Source organism: Procambarus clarkii, chromosome 9 (assembly GCF_040958095.1).
Source record: "Procambarus clarkii isolate CNS0578487 chromosome 9, FALCON_Pclarkii_2.0, whole genome shotgun sequence".
Taxonomy (NCBI): Eukaryota; Metazoa; Arthropoda; class Malacostraca; order Decapoda; family Cambaridae; genus Procambarus; species Procambarus clarkii.
The window spans coordinates 11,655,787-11,676,076 of record NC_091158.1 but is presented as its reverse complement, the minus strand read 5'-3'; the positions used below and the strand labels follow the sequence as shown (position 1 = coordinate 11,676,076).

General features: G+C 38.1%; 1 protein-coding gene across 1 annotated transcript in view; it reads right to left on the bottom strand.

The window, feature by feature from the left end:
• Window positions 1-358: 358 nt before the first annotated feature.
• The window catches only part of LOC123766238 (neogenin protein frazzled), a gene marked incomplete at its 5' end in the record, with an annotated part of 79,128 nt that continues 59,196 nt past the window's right edge, over window positions 359-20,290 (bottom strand). Inside the window, 6 exon segments of the mRNA XM_045755259.2 lie at window positions 359-3,435; window positions 3,601-3,749; window positions 7,696-7,814; window positions 10,131-10,253; window positions 12,030-12,171; window positions 13,823-13,918. Coding sequence (XP_045611215.2) covers window positions 3,316-3,435; window positions 3,601-3,749; window positions 7,696-7,814; window positions 10,131-10,253; window positions 12,030-12,171; window positions 13,823-13,918 — 749 coding nt within the window. The 3' untranslated portion in view covers window positions 359-3,315.

Below are 20,290 nucleotides of genomic sequence, written 5' to 3'. Positions count from 1 at the left end.
ATTTCAACACTGTAAGTCTACATTAATATTTTATAGATCATCTGCTGCAACAGCTATTTGTACTGCAGTGTTTACAAAAATATAAACAAACACCTCAGCCACTTAATACTACAAACCACATACCAGACAACACAACTGTACAAAATGAGCATTGAATTCTATCAATCATTTATAAAGTTATTGAAAATTAAATTTTATTTACATGGCAAGTTGTATTAAAAATTTGATCTTACAAAGATTAAAATGTATAATTGTTTGAGCATTTATAATAAATGCATTTCCTATCATGTTAATATGTGTTCATGGGAACTCCTTCATTAGGTAAAATGACTGAGGACAGATATTGCAAACTTGTACATTTGAAAAATATTTATTTTTAAATTTAGAACAAATTTACTTTTTTTGTATTAAAAGAAAGACCTTTCAACCACTGGAATTCTTATAAATTCTGCCAGATAACAGCCAATGCATTTTATGAAATATGACTACTATAGTGGAAATCAGGTAATATATACTATGCTACATTAAGAATACAGTGATAAACAATTCATCATGTCATCCGCTAGACTATTTCAATTCAGTTCATCAAGTCTCAATGCTGTACTTCAGTCATGTATTCACAGTTGTTATTTCACAATACACTTATTAATAAAGTAAAAAATACAAATAAATGCATGTATTTGTAAGTTATGAGGATGATAAATTATGAAAATGACTTTGATGAGATGAGCATGAATATGATAATGCTAAATTATAACATAGTTTAAAATGAGAAATACAAGTATAATATTTCATTGCAAAACTGTGTTCATGACAAGTTTGTGCAATCATAGCTGTTATAATCCAGCTCAGAGTAATTTATGTAGTTTACCAGAAACTGCCATATCCCACTGAAAAAAAAAAATTCAGCTGGAAATATTCCAAGCTCTTTTTTTTTTTTTAATAAATTAACATCCCATTTACAAAATTTCAGTGAAATGCTTCAACTAAAAACTTCTAATTGTATAAAAGTAACCTCTGCATTAGACATACAGTTTCCCCTTTAACAATTATTGTAATTGTCAAGAGAAAAAATATTGTCGTATAAAACTAACAATCTACTCCCACAGCAGGGAGCCTCTATTTACTCTCACTAAACAATAAGTAAAATTTGGAAGGAAACCTGGGTGTGGTTGGGAAAACTTGCATTATAAAAGTTCCTAAAATTACTCTTAACAATAAATGCACATCCAGTCTGTACACAAACACAGTGCACAGACAAGAACACATGTGATTAGACCAGTAAAACGAGAGTCTTGGAGATTTCAAGGGTCGTACCCCATTGTAAGTGGGTCCATCAAATTCAACATTATTTATTATATATTTGCCACATGCTGATAAAGTAGTTGCAAAATGTCCATACATTTATAATATAAGGCTTGTTTCCCCCAAGTTACCAAAGGAGTCTTCATATAAATTTCCATAACTCTCCCTTTGCTGCTCAAATCAGAAAGATTCAGTGTGATTGAGCACAGAGACCTGAAACTGCTACAGCAAGTAACTCTTCCAACAACACCAAGCTGGCAATGTATCAGCCTGACACTGATTGTAGTATCCTCTCTCTCTCTCAGTTTTGAAGTTCATTTTAATGAAGCAAATAATGCTGCTTCTCGTGTCTTTTGTTTTCTGAGATAGAAGCACTGCAAAGCATCACTAATGATTCACTGTTTATTACCACAGTACACATGCTGAGTTTATCAAGACAACACTGACTAGGCAACACTCAGCCACCCCTCATAGTATAAAATAATGAGTCATTCATCTTCGTCACGTATTCATTGCTAATCCAACTGGATAAAACAAAATTATCACCCCCAAAAAATGGAAATTATCACCTGGGGAGACTATTAGTGATAATCTCCCTGCAATATCCTTGCTGTATTCTCACTTTGCCACCTTAAGTGTACATTTTACAATTAACTTGTATTTCTTCTGTCTGTAAATGCAAAGGTGGTGTCATACTGAGCAACTAACTCGATAACAAATGCTGGTTTTCCTATAAATACCTATCTTTCTTGCATGGTAAATACTTTCCTTACCATTCACATAGGAGTATTTTTACCCTGCATAGTAGAGTATTTTCCCCTCAATATAGTTTTCATGGTATCAAGAAATGCAAGGGCACAAACTGATTGGTTATACAAATGAATGAAACACTTTTAAGGGTTAATGAGATTAGTCAAATATTGGCATTAAATATTTCCTATTATCATCAATTTCTTTACAACATCAATCTATACAAAAATGTGATATGCAAAACTTTATGAGAAGTCATAGTTAAAATTGTGCCAGATAAACTTGTAATATATATATTGGTTATTACTCTGATTGTATTAGGTTCACCACATTTTCTTTTGTTTCATCTCATTTTTGCTTCGTTATAGTTAATTTAATAAAGATAAAATATCTTATATTTACATTATAGGTTTAAACCCTTGTAAAGTGACAGGGCACTTTACCATGATGGCTACAAGCCAGACTACACTCTACATTACTTGACTTTAACTTTATATCGCCAATATGCAAAATTTTTTCCCTTTATTAAGTATATTAAATGAGTATTGTTATAATCACAAATAGATAAAATACAATTTATGGACAAAAGAAACCATCATCATCATAAGGAGAATTGTCATATATAATAATATGTGACAAACATTCACCAGTAAAGAGCTTTCCTTTTCTTAACTATCACACGTTTACAATAAATATAAAATTATATTTAATCATGTTGCTGCAAGTTAATCTAAAGTTGCTTAGTGCGATACCAACCTAATGTGAGTTGAAGACAACTAATAACTGAGGAGAATTGGAAGCACCACAGTTCACCATTTCTATAGATTGTTTCCTAAATTCAACTCGTTTGTTTTCGTCTTTGCACTCAAAAATTTATACACATATATACATATTTGTTTTCAATTTGATAAAAACCATGCATACAGAGGTCACTATAGAGTTCACATCATGCCATTCCCAAAGAAACATTTCGGTAACATCCAGTACACATTAAGCACATCACTCAAGGTCTCTAAATTTTTCAGTAGCTCAAATAAAATCCCAGGATTCAGAGGCCCTTTTGAGTAATAAAAAAAAATATATAAAATAATATAAAAAGTATTTCATGGTTTTGAACTTCTATTAGTATGTTTATTATCTACATTTACCACATACTGCCCAAAGTACACATGTGGCTGCATTTTTATACAAGACAACACTGAAAATTTCACTTTCGACAAAAACACTAGCACAGGAAAGAGTTATGGATCGAGATGGACCTCAGCAATTGAACTGGTTTGCTGTGATGGCTGAGAGGTCCTTCATGAGTCCTTCAAGATTGGCCATTTCCTGAGATAATTCTTCCGTTGAGTAACCATGAAGAAGGGCTTCATTTGCTTCCTGTAAATAACAATATCTTAGTTTCTTATTAAAAATTATTAAAGAAGATCAATAACAATGTTATCTATATAAAGGTTATATTTTGATGGATATTTAAATGTGTGTATATACAGCAGAGTACTTTATAATCTACTATTCTATGGTAATCAAACTGTGATGTCTTGCCTCGTGCTCAGGTAAAGAATCAACACGCATGGTGGGACCTGCCCAGCGCCCTGATGGTCCACCTGGACCTGCATTGCTTGACATATTTGAAGATCCAGGGACTAAAGACTTCTTGAAAGGACTTGTTACTCCCTGAGGTCGTACAGCAACTGCCAAGGTACAGACATGTAAATATAACTTTCATAAGAAAATACAAAAATTAACAATAATTTATGATTACTAGATAAAGAAAGTGATGAGAATGAAAGATGAAAGATATGAGAGAAGATGTGAGGTAAGAGGAGGAGCAAAGGCAAAGAACAACAGCAAAATAGAGTAAGAGAAAGAGAAAAATCAAAAGGAGGAGGAGGAGGGATAGAGAAAAAGGAGGATGGAAGAAAAAATATTAAAAAGTAAATTTCATCGAATTATGAGTAGAGTGTACATGTGAATTATGTGAAGCAAAGTAAAAGACCATGTAGCATCAGTTGTTCACAATGACACTAGTATATTAATGTAGAGGCACTATGAAATTTAAGATGTTATTACTTTGTGGACGATGAGGCACAAAAATGTGGCTGACCATATATCAAACTGTACATCAGAAACTGAAGAGACTGACATTTCAGTCCATACTGGGCCATTATCAAGTCATGTATTGAAGAGAGATTGGGAGATAAACAATATGAGGGAAGAGTGCAAAATAAAAGAGGATCCATAAAAGAGGATGCATAAAAGGAAAGAAGATAAGAATAAGATGAAAGGTAAGAATAAGATGGCAAAATAAAATAAAAAATGATGAAAGGAAAATAGGATATAAGTTAAGAAAAAGATGAAAGCAAAGAAAAAATAAAAGGTAAGAAAAGTGAAAAGGTAAAAATAGAGAGAATCAGGTAAAGTAAAGGTTAGAAGTAAGGGAAGGAAAAAGGAAGAATAGGAAACACTGTATACGTTAGAAAATAGAAAGGTAAAATATAAAAGAAAACGGCAAGAAGCCTAATGGTGAAGAGAACAAAATCTAACAATGAGACACAGGAAAGTGAGCCTAGAGAAGGTAAATCTAAGTCGGATCACATTAAAGAGTAGAGCATTGAGCCCTGAAACTATCACAAAGTAACCGCAAGGTAACCAATACAAGAGAATGTTTGCCAGACGTGTTAATAATCACCCAGGAACAGTTAAGGTCTTTTTTAAAGTTTTCACAATAAAGTCAGCTATCTGGACTATTGCTAGTGCATGGGACGAGGTAAAGCAAACAATACTAAGAAACGGGTGGAAAAATTTTTGGCCTACGTCAGGTCTGTTTCCTGAGAAAGATGATGAGGCAGATTTTGAAGGCTTTGCGGCCAAGAAAGTTAGTAAGAAGAAAAAATTAGGAGAGGAACTTCTATTCTATGTCAAGGAGACTAAGTCCCCAGAACAGAGAGCAAGACTGGTGAATGAAACAATAGAAGATGACATAGATAAGTGGATAGATTATGACGAAGCAGCCCAAATCTTTCAAAACATGAGAGATGATGAAATTATAGATTTATTTACAGCAAAAAAGCCAGAAGAGTAAAATTAGGAGAGGAACTTCTATTCTATGTCAAGGAGACTAAGTCCCCAGAACAGAGAGCAAGACTGGTGAATGAAACAATAGAAGATGACATAGATAAGTGGATAGATTATGACGAAGCAGCCCAAATCTTTCAAAACATGAGAGATGATGAAATTATAGATTTATTTACAGCAAAAAAGCCAGAAGAGTGCAATGAAGATGAAGGCAAGGAAGAGGATGAAGAAAAGTTAAAAGAAATATGTAATATAGAAAAAGTTCAGCAATATTTTGAAGGCATTCTGGCATGTATAGAAACGTGTAGCAGTGAGTTTGAAACTAAGGACATGATGAGTCTGTACAATTTGTATATGAAGCTTTTGAAATCAAGAGCAAAGAGAATGAAACAAAAAAGCTCACATTGTCTCACCTGCACCTGACTCATCACATGTTGACCCAAATGCTAAACCAAATTAACAATATTAATTGTTTATAAGAGGATAACATCAGCAGCATAAGCCAGATTGGCAAACATAACAACAGCCTTTAGGAACTTGTGTTTGGAATCATTCTGATGCTTCGAACAATCTTGTAACTAAAAAGTCAGTAATTTTATTATGTTTGGTAACATCTGAGGTTACCTTATCACCATTAATCTCCACTTCAGTCAATCCAACACCATCAACATCCACCACCACCTCTTCCATGTAAATAACAATGCTCCATCAGCAATGATAATCAAGAGAGTAAGTGGATCAGGACGTCTCGTATTGGTAAGTACAAACAAAATACTGTACTGTCGAATTTATGCTATGAAATTTGATATTTTTTCCCTAGATTTTAAGGTCACTTATACAAACACAACAGGTTAACCGACGGGTCTCAGTCCCAAGGGGTTTGTAAAGCACATGGTTGTCTGTATCTGCTAAGATTCCTGGGCACAAGGATGTCTGGAATATTAATTGGAGTAAAAGGCTCAGCTTGGTTGCACATTTTCACAGCATCCATGGTGAAATGCCATCAGGTCCAAATGCTCTACTTCTTCCTAGCACCTTGAGTAATTTTTCCACTTTGCCTTGAGATACCTCTATGTATTCTATGGTGTACTCTTGAATTGGCATTGGGTCCAACTCTATGAAATCCTCATTTTGTACAAACAGACTTTGGAACTGTTCATTTAGCATTTCACACATTTCTTTGTCATTCATCTTGAGTCCTATTTCCTGTTCTCAATCTCTGGATTTTATATTTTACATACAGCTTGCTTTTAATGAATTTATAGAAAAGACCTGGTTCTGTTTTACATTTGTCCGCTATCCCTTTCTCACTCACTTCTCACTGCTGTGTATTTGTTTCTTGCTTGCTTGTAGTGCTGGCACAAAGACTAAACCACACACGAGACAACGTCGTTTCGGTCCATCCTGGACCATTATCAAGTCAATTGTTCAGGATGGACCGAAACATCGTCATCTCCTCATCTTCTGGTGTGTGGTTGATTCTTCATATCTTTAGTCACGTTATTGTGACTCATTGTCTGGGTAGTGTTGGTAAGTTTGAGGATTAGACCTCTTCCTATATTGAACCCCTTTTCTTGTCTTTTTCTCTCTGACCCTTTCACAATTTCTGTTGAACCAATCCTGTTTTTTGGTCCTGCATCTCTGTTTTGTTATGAATATTTGTGTGCCTTCATATATTTCACAAAATTTGGTATACATCTCATTTACTTCCTTGCCTAGCAACAAGTCTGTCCAATTAAACTCATTAAAGAATTTTCAAAGTTCTTTAGTTCCTCATAGTGTCCTCTCTTGAAATCGAGTTTGTCAACTGTTTCTCTTTTTCTCTATCTCTTCTAGATTATATCCCAAAGCATATTTAATTTCCAACAGGACATGATAACTCTTTCCCAAGGAAGAAAGGTTGTGTGTGTGTGTGTGTGTGTGTGTAAATCACAAAGAAATTGACACATAATGAAAAATGAAACAATGTCAGAGCATGAAGAAAGGAATGAGACAGAAAATTCCTTAAGTACTGTACTTTCGTATTTGAATACTAAATCTTCCTAAGGAGGAAGATGTATTATTAAATACGAAAGTAAAAAAGAAAGAAAGTAATAGATACATTTTGTGTATCTAGGAAATCATTAATATACAAACATACATTAATAAAAAATATATACAGTCTATAAATCTGATCTTATTGATTATGACACTCTTATGCTTTTACAGATAAGGAGAATACAAATAGACCAGTGCTTCCCAACCTTTCTGAACTCACGGCACTATTTTCTAACTACCTGCTACCCGTGCTACACTTTTTTAATTTAAAAAATAATTACCCAACATTTTTGGACTATCCCATTTTCCAATACAGTACTCAAGAGAACTGTAACCTGCCTTGCCACACTTAAATAGTTAAAAAAAATTGTCTAATCAGGATTACTCATCATGTGCTAGAGCTCGATGATTCAGATATAGAATCAAAATGTTGCATAAGTCTGCTGATTGTGCACAATTCATCAGTGATTTTGTGAAATGGAAATAAAAATTTATTATGATTTTAAAGATAGATTTAAAACTTACCAATGTGTTTAGGTTGGGGTGTTGTGGGAGCAGACTGAGGCGGTGCTGGGACACTGAAACTGCGTAAAGGATTACCTGACCGCTTACCCAGTGTGTTACTACCTTCACCATTCACAGAACTGAAAATTTATAAATTATAGTAAACTGCAGACAAGGAGTCACAATAATGTGGCTGAAATATGTTGACCAAACCACACACTAGAAAGTGAAGGGACGACGACGTTTCGGTCCGTCCTAGACCATTCTCAAGTCGATCGACTTGAGAATGGTCCAGACCATTCTCAAGTCGATCGACTTGAGAATGGTCCAGGACAGACCGAAATGTCGTCGTCCCTTCACTTTCTAGTGTGTGGGTTGGTCAACATAGTAAACTGCCATTTTACATGCTGTGGAAGGCATTAATAAATCCTTTCTTTGATGTAATTTAACCTTAAAAAATACTATAAATGAGTGTTATACTCTGTTGGAGACAGCAAATCTTTATGCCATGTTGAAGTTACCCAAGCAAAGGGCATGACTATTTTATTGTGGTAATCCGTCCAGTAACTGGCTAAGTTAAAGAATTAAAAGTACCAACGGTACTTTAACTTCATTTACTTAGCAATATGATCATCATTTATAGTCAACAGTTTGAGCATGGTGATTTCACATGTAATATTTAATGTCAAAATATTTCTGATACAAACCTGCTGTATCAGAAATGTATACAATGTTTCCTTGTAATATCCTGCAACCCCACACCATATTCCTTCAGCAGTCTTGGCTTTCCTACCTGGTTTAGATTGAGATTATAATGCATTGTAGTGGGTCCCTAACTTAAGAACATCTGATTTATGAGGATCTGATCTCGTGAATGGCTTCACAGTCCTCATTTTAGCACCTAGTCTTACTATATGAATCAATTTTGAAGCCCATACATTATAAGTAGTGCTACTAATGTGCAATTTAAATTTTTTAATCAAGGGAAAGTGCCTCAACAGTGGCTGATAAGATGAAGTGTGTTGATAGTTCACTAGTACATATACATCATCATCATCATTTACTGCCCTCTCTTTTAAATAAATGAATAAATGTTTATTCAGGTAAAGTACATACATACAAGAGGTTTTATAAAAATTATAGTAATTATACCATTTCATTACACAAGAGAGTAATCACACTATCGTGATGCATCGATGAGAAAATCAACAGGAGAAAATCCTCCTGTGGATTTTCTCTGATGCATCACAATGGTGTCATTACTCTCAGTGTATTGAAACAGGAGCGTCAGAGGTAGAACATTCAAAGATGGCAGAGCCAGAGTGCATGGGGGGGATTGTGTGAGACTGGTTCAGCTTCAGAGGAAGCCTCAGGAATCCTAAAAGGTGCAGTAGTACCCCAGGTTACAATCCTTTCGACCATGTCATGGCCTAGTTGTCTAGAACGTGTGCCTGGGAACACTGAGCACACAGATTCGAATCCTCATCACGGCTCCTACAGATTTTCTTACATCACTTCATTCTTCAAAGAGCACCAAAGCAGACACATAGGACAACTTTATCATTCAGTATAATTAAAAAGCAGTATTTCTTAAATTATTTGTCAAAACAATTTGGATTACTGTATATGTTTATTGATTTTTGGTGGTCTGGGAATGCCTCCCCCGTTTAAAGCATTTTGCCTATGAGAAATCTGGTTCTGAATTATAAACTAATAATGTAAATATTCTGTTTTTAATACATCCTGTTTGTAAGTTGCAGGGTGCCTGTATCTCAAATTATTTTTTACTATCCTTACTCTTTTTCTCTCTATTGTGCTATGTGTTTCTCACTGAATAATTAACTTGTCCCAACCTTCTACTGTACTTAACTAAAAATAATGCATTATGAAATCCCAATACAGGTAATGTTATGTATATATGAGAAAATATTACAGGAATGAATGAGTTTAAACTTGCATCTTTGGACTTCCCACAAACACCCATTAATCATTGTACCACGATGGCCTCAAGTATCTGAACGAGAAGTTCTTCCAGAGATGAAAATTTCGTCCTACTCATTATCAAAGACACACATTCAGTTTTATCAGCACAGTAACCGGACCAGGCAATGTGATGTAGTCATTCTGCGAATTCGCCTTGGGTATAGGCACAGCTGGCAGGTTAGTGAAGCTGAGCCACTACCAGAATATTCAGATTATAAACTCTGTGATAAACCTTTATTAAATGCATTCACTAGAATGCATTAAAGGTTTGACAATTTTCAAGCCTTTGGTACCAAGATGACCATTTTCTTGGTACCTTTCTCATTCTTTGTGAATGTATGTGTATGGGGAGCACAGTTAGAGGGTTAATAAAACCTGCAAAGTGAATATTTGCAGAAAACATGTCAATATCTAACTAGGCTTTTACCATGTCTAACAACTTAAATCAAAAACCATTCTAGAATTATTTTTACCTGTATTGGGATGGCCCAGGAGGTCCACCAAGACCTCCCAACAGTGGCTGTGTAGGTTGGGGTGGCAGAGGCATGCCATCGAGAGGCATATTACCTGGCCCAAGCATTGCAGACATACCACTACTGTAAGTAAAATATAATGCAAAAATATTAGTCTTGTCAATTTAATCAATCATCAAACAGTTGCACAGTAAGTAATCCTCAGTTCCTGCATTTCTTATGTCACTCTAATGTCTTTCAAAACTCGCCCATTCATGTATAGTACTTCATTTTATATTGTCATTTCTGATCATAAAGCACATTGTCACTCCAATGTCAATTGACATTGTCAATTGTCATTGACAGGTAAGAGTCCTACTTCTCTTGCTCAGCAAATTCCAGCCTGGATTAGTGTGAGCATCATCCTCGATTTAATAGGGATTTTTTGAGTGTGTCTTTGTGGACCATATGTGTAAGAAGGAGACAATGGAGAATTCTTAATCCAACCCTGGGTAACCTCATCAGATGCATTCCTCTTCACTCAAATAATCTCCTACAAGTGACACTTTGATTAGAAAGAGACCACCAAGTATTACTCTGCTAGTGCTAACTACCTTTGCTTCATATGCAGTGGGCCTATGTTTTCAGTGAATGTTCTGCGTGCGTGCGTGTGTGTGTGCATGTTTGTGTATCCACTGTCCTTTACCAACTGGCAAAGGCAAAGATTTTGTAGACTGGTTTGTGGTCGGATTACTGTCTTTCTCATCTAAATATTGGGGTTAGGTGTTTATCTGACAATGTTTACTTCTGCCTGCACACATGTCAAAACTGTATTCTATGCATCCTGAAAGTTATTTACCTGGTTTCCTACATTGAGTGGGTTATGATGTGTCTTCCATTTTATTAAGAGTTGGATTTTCCTGCTTGCTGCTTTTTTGGAGAGGGTTATGGTGTGTGATAATCTCACCTAAAGGTGTAAGCTGTCTTTTCAAGACAGCTTACACCTTTCAACAGCTGCCCAGTCAACAGCCGGGCAGCTGTTGAGCTCTGCTCTTTGTTGTGGAAGCTGTGGCCCTCGGCTCTTGAAACAGCAACTGTTGGCCATTGCTTTTTTCGAGCAACTGTTGGCCTTTGGCTTTTGTGATGGCTGCTGTGGGGCCCTGCCCTTGAAGCAGCAGCTGTTAACCTTTGCCCTTATTGGGCAGCTCTAACAAGGGTAAAAGCTTGTCTAACAAGGCTTTTACCTTTGTTAGACACCTGTATACCTCTGACACTTCCAAAATTAAACCCAACCATACAATTTCTTCAAAAACCATTAATGCCCAGGAAATCTTTGCGATACAAATTATAGTTTAAGGGTTAAAGATAAATCCTTGGATAAAAATCTATTTGTTGAGGTTAATGAGACCTAAAGGTGTAAGTCATAGGATACGATGATCTTCATAGGATATGTATGGTCATGTTTGAGAGCAATATTTGATCTGTGTTGGTGAACTTGACCTTCACTGCTTAAAACAAGTTTCTGCTTTCAAAAGTAATAATTAACATAGTGTTAAATGTCTCCATATATTTTTAGTAGCTCACAAATTATTGAGTTGGCACAAGAATGCTTTGAACTTGAATACAAAGTAGTAAATTAACAGATAATTACAATCTAGTAGTCTTGCTAAGGTTTTTAATGGCATAAAAGCAATAACAGGTATTTTGCAAAATTTTAAAGCAAGGGGCTCACTCTAGTGAATCTACATCAATAATGTGTCATTATTCAAATAATAATACTTATAAGAAGGAAGTTCAAAGACAGTATTTTTCAACAAGGCTCAATGAGCCTTCTTTAAAATTAAACCCAGGTGAGCACCCAATGGTGCTCATGGGTACCTAATGCTAGTTATGAAATAGTATATATATTTTTAATGGTACCTGGTTGGGTTAGGGCTATATGGATTTTCTGCAGGTGAATTGTAGCCTTGGCTAGCAGCAGAAGAAAACTGTGGCATGGAGTATCCTGGTCGACCAAGAGTACCATCACTGTATACACTGCTTGATGTACTACCACCAACCACTGAAAACAAAAGAAAGTGAAAATGTTTTATGTAGTCAAGCACAACATACTATTTACACAACAATAATAAACTCACCTTATAGATTATTATTCAAATACAGTCCACCAACTATTCACATAACATAAATCTTTATTGCCAATGCTCATGTTAGTTCCAGTAATCACTATAAAATAAGTACAGTAAATGGAAATTAGTATATATTCCTTTTGTATATAACAACTGTTAAGATATGTTGAATACAGAACAACAGCTAAAATTAATTTACATTTTTATCGAGTTATTTGGCTAGTTATAGCCAGCTAGCCAAATTACGGGGGTATTTAGTTATAATGTAAGTCAAGTCATCAGGCAATCATTTCATAGCAGTTAAACAAGTATTATTATTATTATGTTACAATTAAAATTCTATTTATCACATTAACAATTTATGTTAATGACTTTTGATCAAAATACAGTAGGCTCCTCTCTGGAAGTGGGGGTTTTGTAATTACACTCCAAGTTCTCATGATGTCCGTAAGTTTGTGGACTTATTGGCTTTGTTTGCCAACACCAACTGCATGCTGATGTTGGACTCTCATTATTTGGTGAATGTATCTTGGCTGCACTACAATTGTGATGACCTTTGGAGTGTGTTTCAATAGTGAGTGCCTCAGCATATGACCATCTCTTCAACCCTCTCTCTCCACTGGTAAGCCCTGGTCCTCATTTTATGTTCTGTTTTTTGTATGTTTCTATTTCAGAATTGAGAGTTTGTTGAAACTGTATTGTGAGATAGCATTTGGGAGCTACTGAAGGGGCTCTTCCAAAACTCCAGTGTTGAATGTAATGAAATACCTCTATCTAGTAGACCACTCAGTGGCTTCCATTCCTGGTCATTATTATTCATTTCCATAGAGTTGAGGCAGGGTGGACAGTATGTGAATGTGCCATTTGACTGACTTGGGACCCCAAGTTGCCTAACCTGCCATCTGGTAGTGAGTATATGTACAGTAGGTGGTAATCTGGCCACAGAAACAATTGTTTGCATCATTCCATCTGGGAGTTACAAATTTGTCCAAGTAGTTCCTGTTTTGGAACTCTTCGATTTTCTAGTGGGTCTTCTGCTTGATTCTGTCGTGATCTTTGGTTCCAAGGCTTCCCTTCGTCTCTCTGAGTGGGCCAAATTCAAATCCTGTCCCATGGTAGACACTTGTGTGTCGTAGGGTCCTAGTGTGTTCCACAAGGCTTGGCAGTTTCCAGGTTGTAGCATAGGGAGCAACTGAGTGGGCACTCCCAGAAAAATTATATAAATACAGTCTTAATATCCGATCATTCCATGGATTATGAATTTATATATTTCCAACACAATACACTAATTACATTTAGTTCCTCATTTATGGTAAGAGTAAGATGCACAAAGTATTAAAATCCCCAAAATATGTACAGTACCAACATACAATATTAACAAAAACACAAAGCTTATCATATATAATATGCAAACATTAAAGTCACATTACCATTTATAGCTGTGTGGTTAATATGTAGAAGGCAAAAATTATAAGAAATTTTCACCAAAACAGCATTAGACATGCTATTATACAAGTTTCACTACATCAAGCTCAGATAGAGAAGGTGTTATATCGAGTATGCAGAAAAGTGGTTACTACTTACGATCATTTGAAACATCCAAAGACATAATGAGAGGTTTGGGTTTGAAGGATCGACGGTTCAACAATTTATCCGTTTCATCATCACTCAGTTGATCACCTACAAGGATATTAAAAAAAAAAAAAAAAGAAAAAAAAAGTAGGGATATACAAGCAACATAGAAGGTCTACAAAAAACATTCATGCCAAATAAACACAATTAAAAGAAAAGATGTAGTAACAAACTGAAGAACTTCAACAATCACCTGCAGACATCATAAACATTCACACAGTACCTGTACTGCAATTTACCTGTTAGCATCTATACCAAACCCTGGAAACTAAACCCCAAATATTCAATGCAAATTCTATTTAATAATCATTGAAAATGGCCAAAATATTTTATAGATTTTTTAAGATATCCTATTGGAATTATTTAATAAACCCAAAATTCCTTATTTTTCATCAATGAACAATGTTAAAAATATTCACCAAGTTTTCTTTTACCATTACTATTGACTTGGATTTTATTTATAGCCTATGCCTCAAGCAAGAATATGTTGCCTGCTTAATACTAGGACCATGAACGTAATGATGAGTAATACTGAGAGAGAACAGCATATTTCCGTCAGTTGATTAACTATGAGTCCCCATTTTATGAACATCCGCTTCACATACACCCATCCATTGGAATGATCTCATAAGTCCCTGTTTTTGACCTTTAATCCATTATATATGTATTTATAAACATATATATTTTCTGTAGAGAGCCCCTTCAGCTCCCTGGAGTTATACTGGGCTGATTTGTATATATTAGACCGTGGCAACAGTCAATCGATGGAGTTCTAAGCCTACTGGGGACCACGAGCCAGAACCTGACCCTCCTCAGAGAGGCCCAAGGAGCAATGGCCTATAGGCACCCGCATGTAGTTGGAAGCGGTCTATATTTGCCATCTACGGGCGCCTGACAGCTGAGTGGACAGCACTTCAGATTCGTAGTCCTGAGGTTTTGGGTTCGATCCCTGGTGGAGGCGGAGACAAATGGGCAAAATGTTTCTTTCACCCTGATGCCCCTGTTTCCTAGCAGTAAATAGGTACCTGGGAGTTAGACAGCTGCTACGGGCTGCTTCCTGGGGGTGTGTAACAAAAAGGATGCCTGGTCGAGGACTGGGCTGCGGGGACGCTAGCCCCGAAATTATCTCAAGATAACTCAAGATAACCAGGTCAGGTACCCAGAAGGGTAGGAATCACAAAACAAATTACAGCTGGTTAAAAATAGCGAACTGAAAGCCAAATGAGCAAGCAGAACTTCCCAATCAGAAAACAAGCAAACAAGCATATGACATCATCACATTCACCATGTTGCTGTCTGTGCAGTTCCCCCCATCCCAAGGTGGGGAAAGAGGGGCCCCAGACCTAATGTGTCGGCTACCCAACCCCAGTTCTGAAGCTGTTGTGTTGGGTGCCTGGTGTGGCTGTAGGACCACTTATATTATTTGGGTGACCCTCCACTAGGTCCCCATGATTGCACATGTCGCAGGGGTTCAGCATTTTGTTTGCTTGCTTGGTAGTTTTGGGATAACTAGTTGGCAGTACCTTGCCTAGGCTTCCCTTAGCAGTTAGCCTAAGGGCCCTGGAAATCCCCAATGGGGCTCATTACTCCAATGGATGCATCCTCTGAGTCCCATCTCACTTCGTGCGAGTTTGAAGGTTGCTCTATGCCCTTGTCTCAGGGTGACACTCACAGTTTTTGACTCCGCCATGCTGCCTGTTGGGTTGATGACACCTTTGATCCAGAGTCCTGTGAGTGGTGTTCCTTGCTTGTACTCCAGTTCACCCAGTTCACTGCTATTGATATTCAGGTGCAAGCAGGTGCAAGCAGCTTCAGTGTTGCATGCGAGGTTTAGGTTGCTGCAACACGCTCGGTTGGTTTCCTTTCCGGATGCCCCGAGGCTGCCCTGCGTTGATTATAGAGACCGTGACTTGGGGGTGTTAGTCTTTGGTTTTGTCCGCGCGCCCTGGTCCTTCCCGCTCCCGGCTCCCAAGTGTTTGAGGGTTTTGGAGTTGGGGCAGGGCTTTCTTGATGTTGAGACTTGGGCGGCTTCGGGGACTGCCCCTTCTGGATTGGCGGCAGAGGCATTTGAGTCTGTTCCTTTTGACAGGGCTTCCGGGTCGTGCTAGTGGACATCCCCCTTCTTTCCTGCTTTTCTGGTGAACTCTACCTTTTCTCCAAAGGCAGGGGGTTTGGAGGATGGCTCTGCCCCCGGGGCCCTGCCGTGGAGGATCCTGGGGTTGGGAAGGAGATGAATTAGGGGGCTTGGGCCCTATTTGACCCTGCTTTGGTGTTAGTATCCTCGGCGCAGCGCTTGATGTTACGGGGGGAAGGGGTTTTCCTATCCCCCCCTCCCTGTACAAGTTTGATACGAGTTCGTCTCCTCCCCAGATTCGGTTCCGGGTGTCCTTAGGATCCTCGACTCCCTCCTTCTGGAGATTTTTGGCTTCCAGTATCCCACCTAAGGAGGTGTGGGAGGCCATTGTGGCTTACCTCCGGCGAGACCTGGATTATATCTCGATAACAGATCCTTCTTCTTTTGAGTTTGACCCCTCTTTTCCTTACTGGGTGTGTTACAAGGTGCCAGAGTTTTCCTGGCTGGTAGACTGCCCTTTCTTTTTGTTGAGGGCTTCCCTGCAGAGCTATACGGAGGCTGCTGTGACACCATGCTTGTTTGCGTGTTTTCTGATTGGGGAGTTCTGCTTGCTCGTTGGGCTTATGGTTTAAAATTTTTAACCGGCTGTAGTTTGTTTTGGGATGCCTACCTTTTTGGGTGCCTGACCTGGTAGATGGCAGATATAGACTGCTTCCAACTATATGGGGGTGTCTATAGGCCATTGCTCCTCTTGCCTCTCTGAGGGGCCCAGGTTTTGGCTCGTGGTCCCCAGTAGGCTTAGAACTCCATCGATTGACTTACCATGGTCTAATATATATACACATCAGTTTGGTATAGCTCCGGGAAGCCTCCATGTCTCACTCAGAAAATGGCGTTTCATTACATTCAATGCTGTTTTTTTTTTATTTTTTATAACAAAATATATAGGGGGTACTATCTCCGGTTGTGTTTGTAGGAACCCTCGGCCTTATAGAGGAGGATACACACACACACACACACACACGTTTGATGATGATGCAAAGATAATAGGGAAGATAAGAAACTTGAATGATTGTCATGCCCTTTAAGAAGACCTGGACAGAATAAGTATATGGAGCACCACTTGGCAAATGGAATTTAATGTAAATAAATGCCTTGTTATGGAATGTGGAATATGAGAAAATAGACCCCCCCACACAGCCTATAAATTATGTGAGAAATCTTTGAAGAAGTCTGATAAAGAAAGAGATCTAGATGTGGTTTTTAAGATAGAAAACTATCACCTGAGAATCACATTAAGAACATTGAGCGAGGGGCCAATGCTACACTTTCTAACTTCAGAATTGCTTTTAAATATGTTGACCAAACCACACACTAGAAAGTGAAGGGACGACTACGTTTCGGTCCATCCTGGACCATTCTCAAGTCGACTGTGCATTCACAATCGACTTGAGAATGGTCCAGGACAGACTGAAACGTCGTCGTCCCTTCACTTTCTAGTGTGCGGTTTGGTCAACATATTTCAGCCACGTTATTGTGACTCCTTGTCTTGCTTTTAACCCTTAACCCTTAACATGCTCGGGGTTTAATATCCTGTCATCCCCACAGGCGCATGTCATTTTGAAAAAAAAAAAAATTATTTTTTCTTTCTAACCTGTTAATTTGTGTTCACTGATCACGGGAAAAATAATAAAAAAATCGTAAGTGGCATATATTGCCCGCTATAGGGCGGGGAAGTCTGGCAAATTATAGGCGCTGACTCAGCTTGCGTCCCAGGCGGTCTGTTGCTCGCAAGCTGTCAGGCCGGAGTTGCCACAAAGAGATAATTACCGAATTATTTCAATGTCTCTGATTGATTTTTCATACCTTTTTTGCTGTAATATTATTCAATAGTGTGTAGTTTGATATATTTATATAATAAAATGAGTGAATCATTGCTGTACTCAAAAATATGGTGTGCATATTGTTGATTCAATTATGTTCATCAATCAGTGAACAAATACTTTGTCGGTTATTACATTATAAGCACAGGTTATATATAAGTATCTGCATGTTTTGTTCACTATAACGAACCACTAAGTAGCTATTATGAGTCAAAAAGTAACGGGGAGTGACCGCCGTGTATCAGCCAGCCACTCCCGCCCTCCCTCAAGTCATCTGACTCACCCACATTCTCCTCCCACAATAATGTTTTTGCTATAATTCACTATTTACAGACATTATATATAAGTATCTACATGTTTTGTTCACCATAACTGTACATCTAAGCTTGTATGGTGAGTAAAGGCACAATGATGTGGCTACTCACACAGTCAGCTGATCGGCGGCCGCCCTCAAGGCCAGACGCACTAATATTTCTCCTCCAACAATACTGTGTGGTGTTATTACACTATATATCTTATATACAGACGTTATATATAAGTATCTACATGTTTTGTTCACCATAACTGTACATCTAAGCTTGTATGGTGAGTAAAGGCACAAAGATGTGGCTACTCACACAGTCAGCTGATCGGCGGCTGCCCTCAAGGCCAGACGCACTAATATTTCTCCTCCAACAATACTGTGGGGTGTTATTACGCTATATACACACATTATATATAAATATCTACCTGTTTTATTCACCATACTTGTACAAATAAACTGGTATGGTGCCCAAAGACCATCGTGGTAACCAGTAAACAACACCGTCGTCTGCACGGTGGCGTCGTGCAGACGACGCCACCGCCCTCACCAAAATGGCGGCTCCAAACCTTCTCTTGCTGTTTATACCCTCTATACACACGTTATATATAAGTATCTACATTTGTGTTCACCATAGCAAACCACTAAGCTGGTATGCTGAGTGCAGTCAATAAAAGGTGGCCACACACAGTCAAAAGACATCGCCACCATGCACCCTCCCTCCCACAGCATTACTCCTCCTTCCATGGCGCACAGCGCTAAATATCACCACAATCCTGCTATTATCAGAACCCTGGTCAGTTTTATCACAGTCAGGGGTCTTCTGTAATAATATCATCGCTACATAATAACATGAACAAGTATAATTTGGCATTTCTAGGCGATGCTGTGGTCACAAGCTGAACAGCAGTGCTGTTAGCTCATGCTGCGTGCGTCAGGCTTGGTTGCTCACTCAATACTGAGGCCAATAACATCCGAGAGTTTGGCCCACGATTTTTTTTAAAAATGGCGTCTGTTTACAAGAGCCCTGATGAAGGTGTTGTGAACCCTGTGTATCCGCGGGCTGTTTAAATCTTGCGTAGTACTCCAACACATCATATGACGTGATGCGCAGTTGACTGGAACAACGTCCAGCACGTCATATGACGTGATGCGCACTTCAAGGGTTAAATTGCGCAGAGCTATATACCATTTGACACCCACAGACGCATAAAAAAAAAAAAAAAAAATCTTCCTAACCTGTTAATTTGTGTTCACTGATCACGGGAAAAATAATAAAAAAATCCTAAGTGGCATATATTGCCTGCTATAGGGCGGGGAATTCTGGCAAAAAATAGGCGCTGACTCAGCATGCGTCCCAGGCGGTCTGTGAATCGCCAGCTGTCAGGCCGGAGTTGCCAGAAAGATAATTACCTAATTATTTCAATGTCTCTGATTGATTTTTCGTAGTTTTTTTGCTGTAATATTATTCAATAGTGTGTAGTGTGATATATTTATATAATAAAATGAGTGAATCATCGCTGTACTCAAAAATATGGTGTGCATATTGTTGATTCAATTATGTTCATCAAACAGTGAACAAATACTTCGTCGGTTATTACACTATATACAGAGGCTATTTGTAAGTATCTGCATGTTTTGTTCACCATAACGAACCACTAAGTTGCTATTATGAGTCAAAAAGTAACGAGGAGTGACCGCCGTGTACCAGCTAGCCACTCACGCCCTCCCTCAAGTCACCTGACTCACCCACATTCTCCTCCCACAATACTGTTTTTGCTTTTATTCACTATATACAGACGCTATATATAAGTATCTACATTCGTGTTCACCATATCAAACCACTAAGTTGGTATTCTGAGTGGCAGTGGCAGCCCGCCACTGGCTGCCACTCCCTCCCTCCCTCACCTCACCTGACTTGCCACCATTCTCCACCCACCATACTGTTTTTGCTTTTATATACAGTACAACCATTGTGATGGGATCCCTGGATTTGAAAGTTCTCATAAAAGAAAGTCCTGAGGTGACTTGTGGAAGGGGGGCCACAAGGGTAGTACTTTCAGGGCACATTGGGAAGATGGCCCTAGGTGCATGTAACCCCAAGTACCAAAGAATATTACTCCTGGCTCACACACTCCCAGTAGACAGAGTCCATGCCCAAG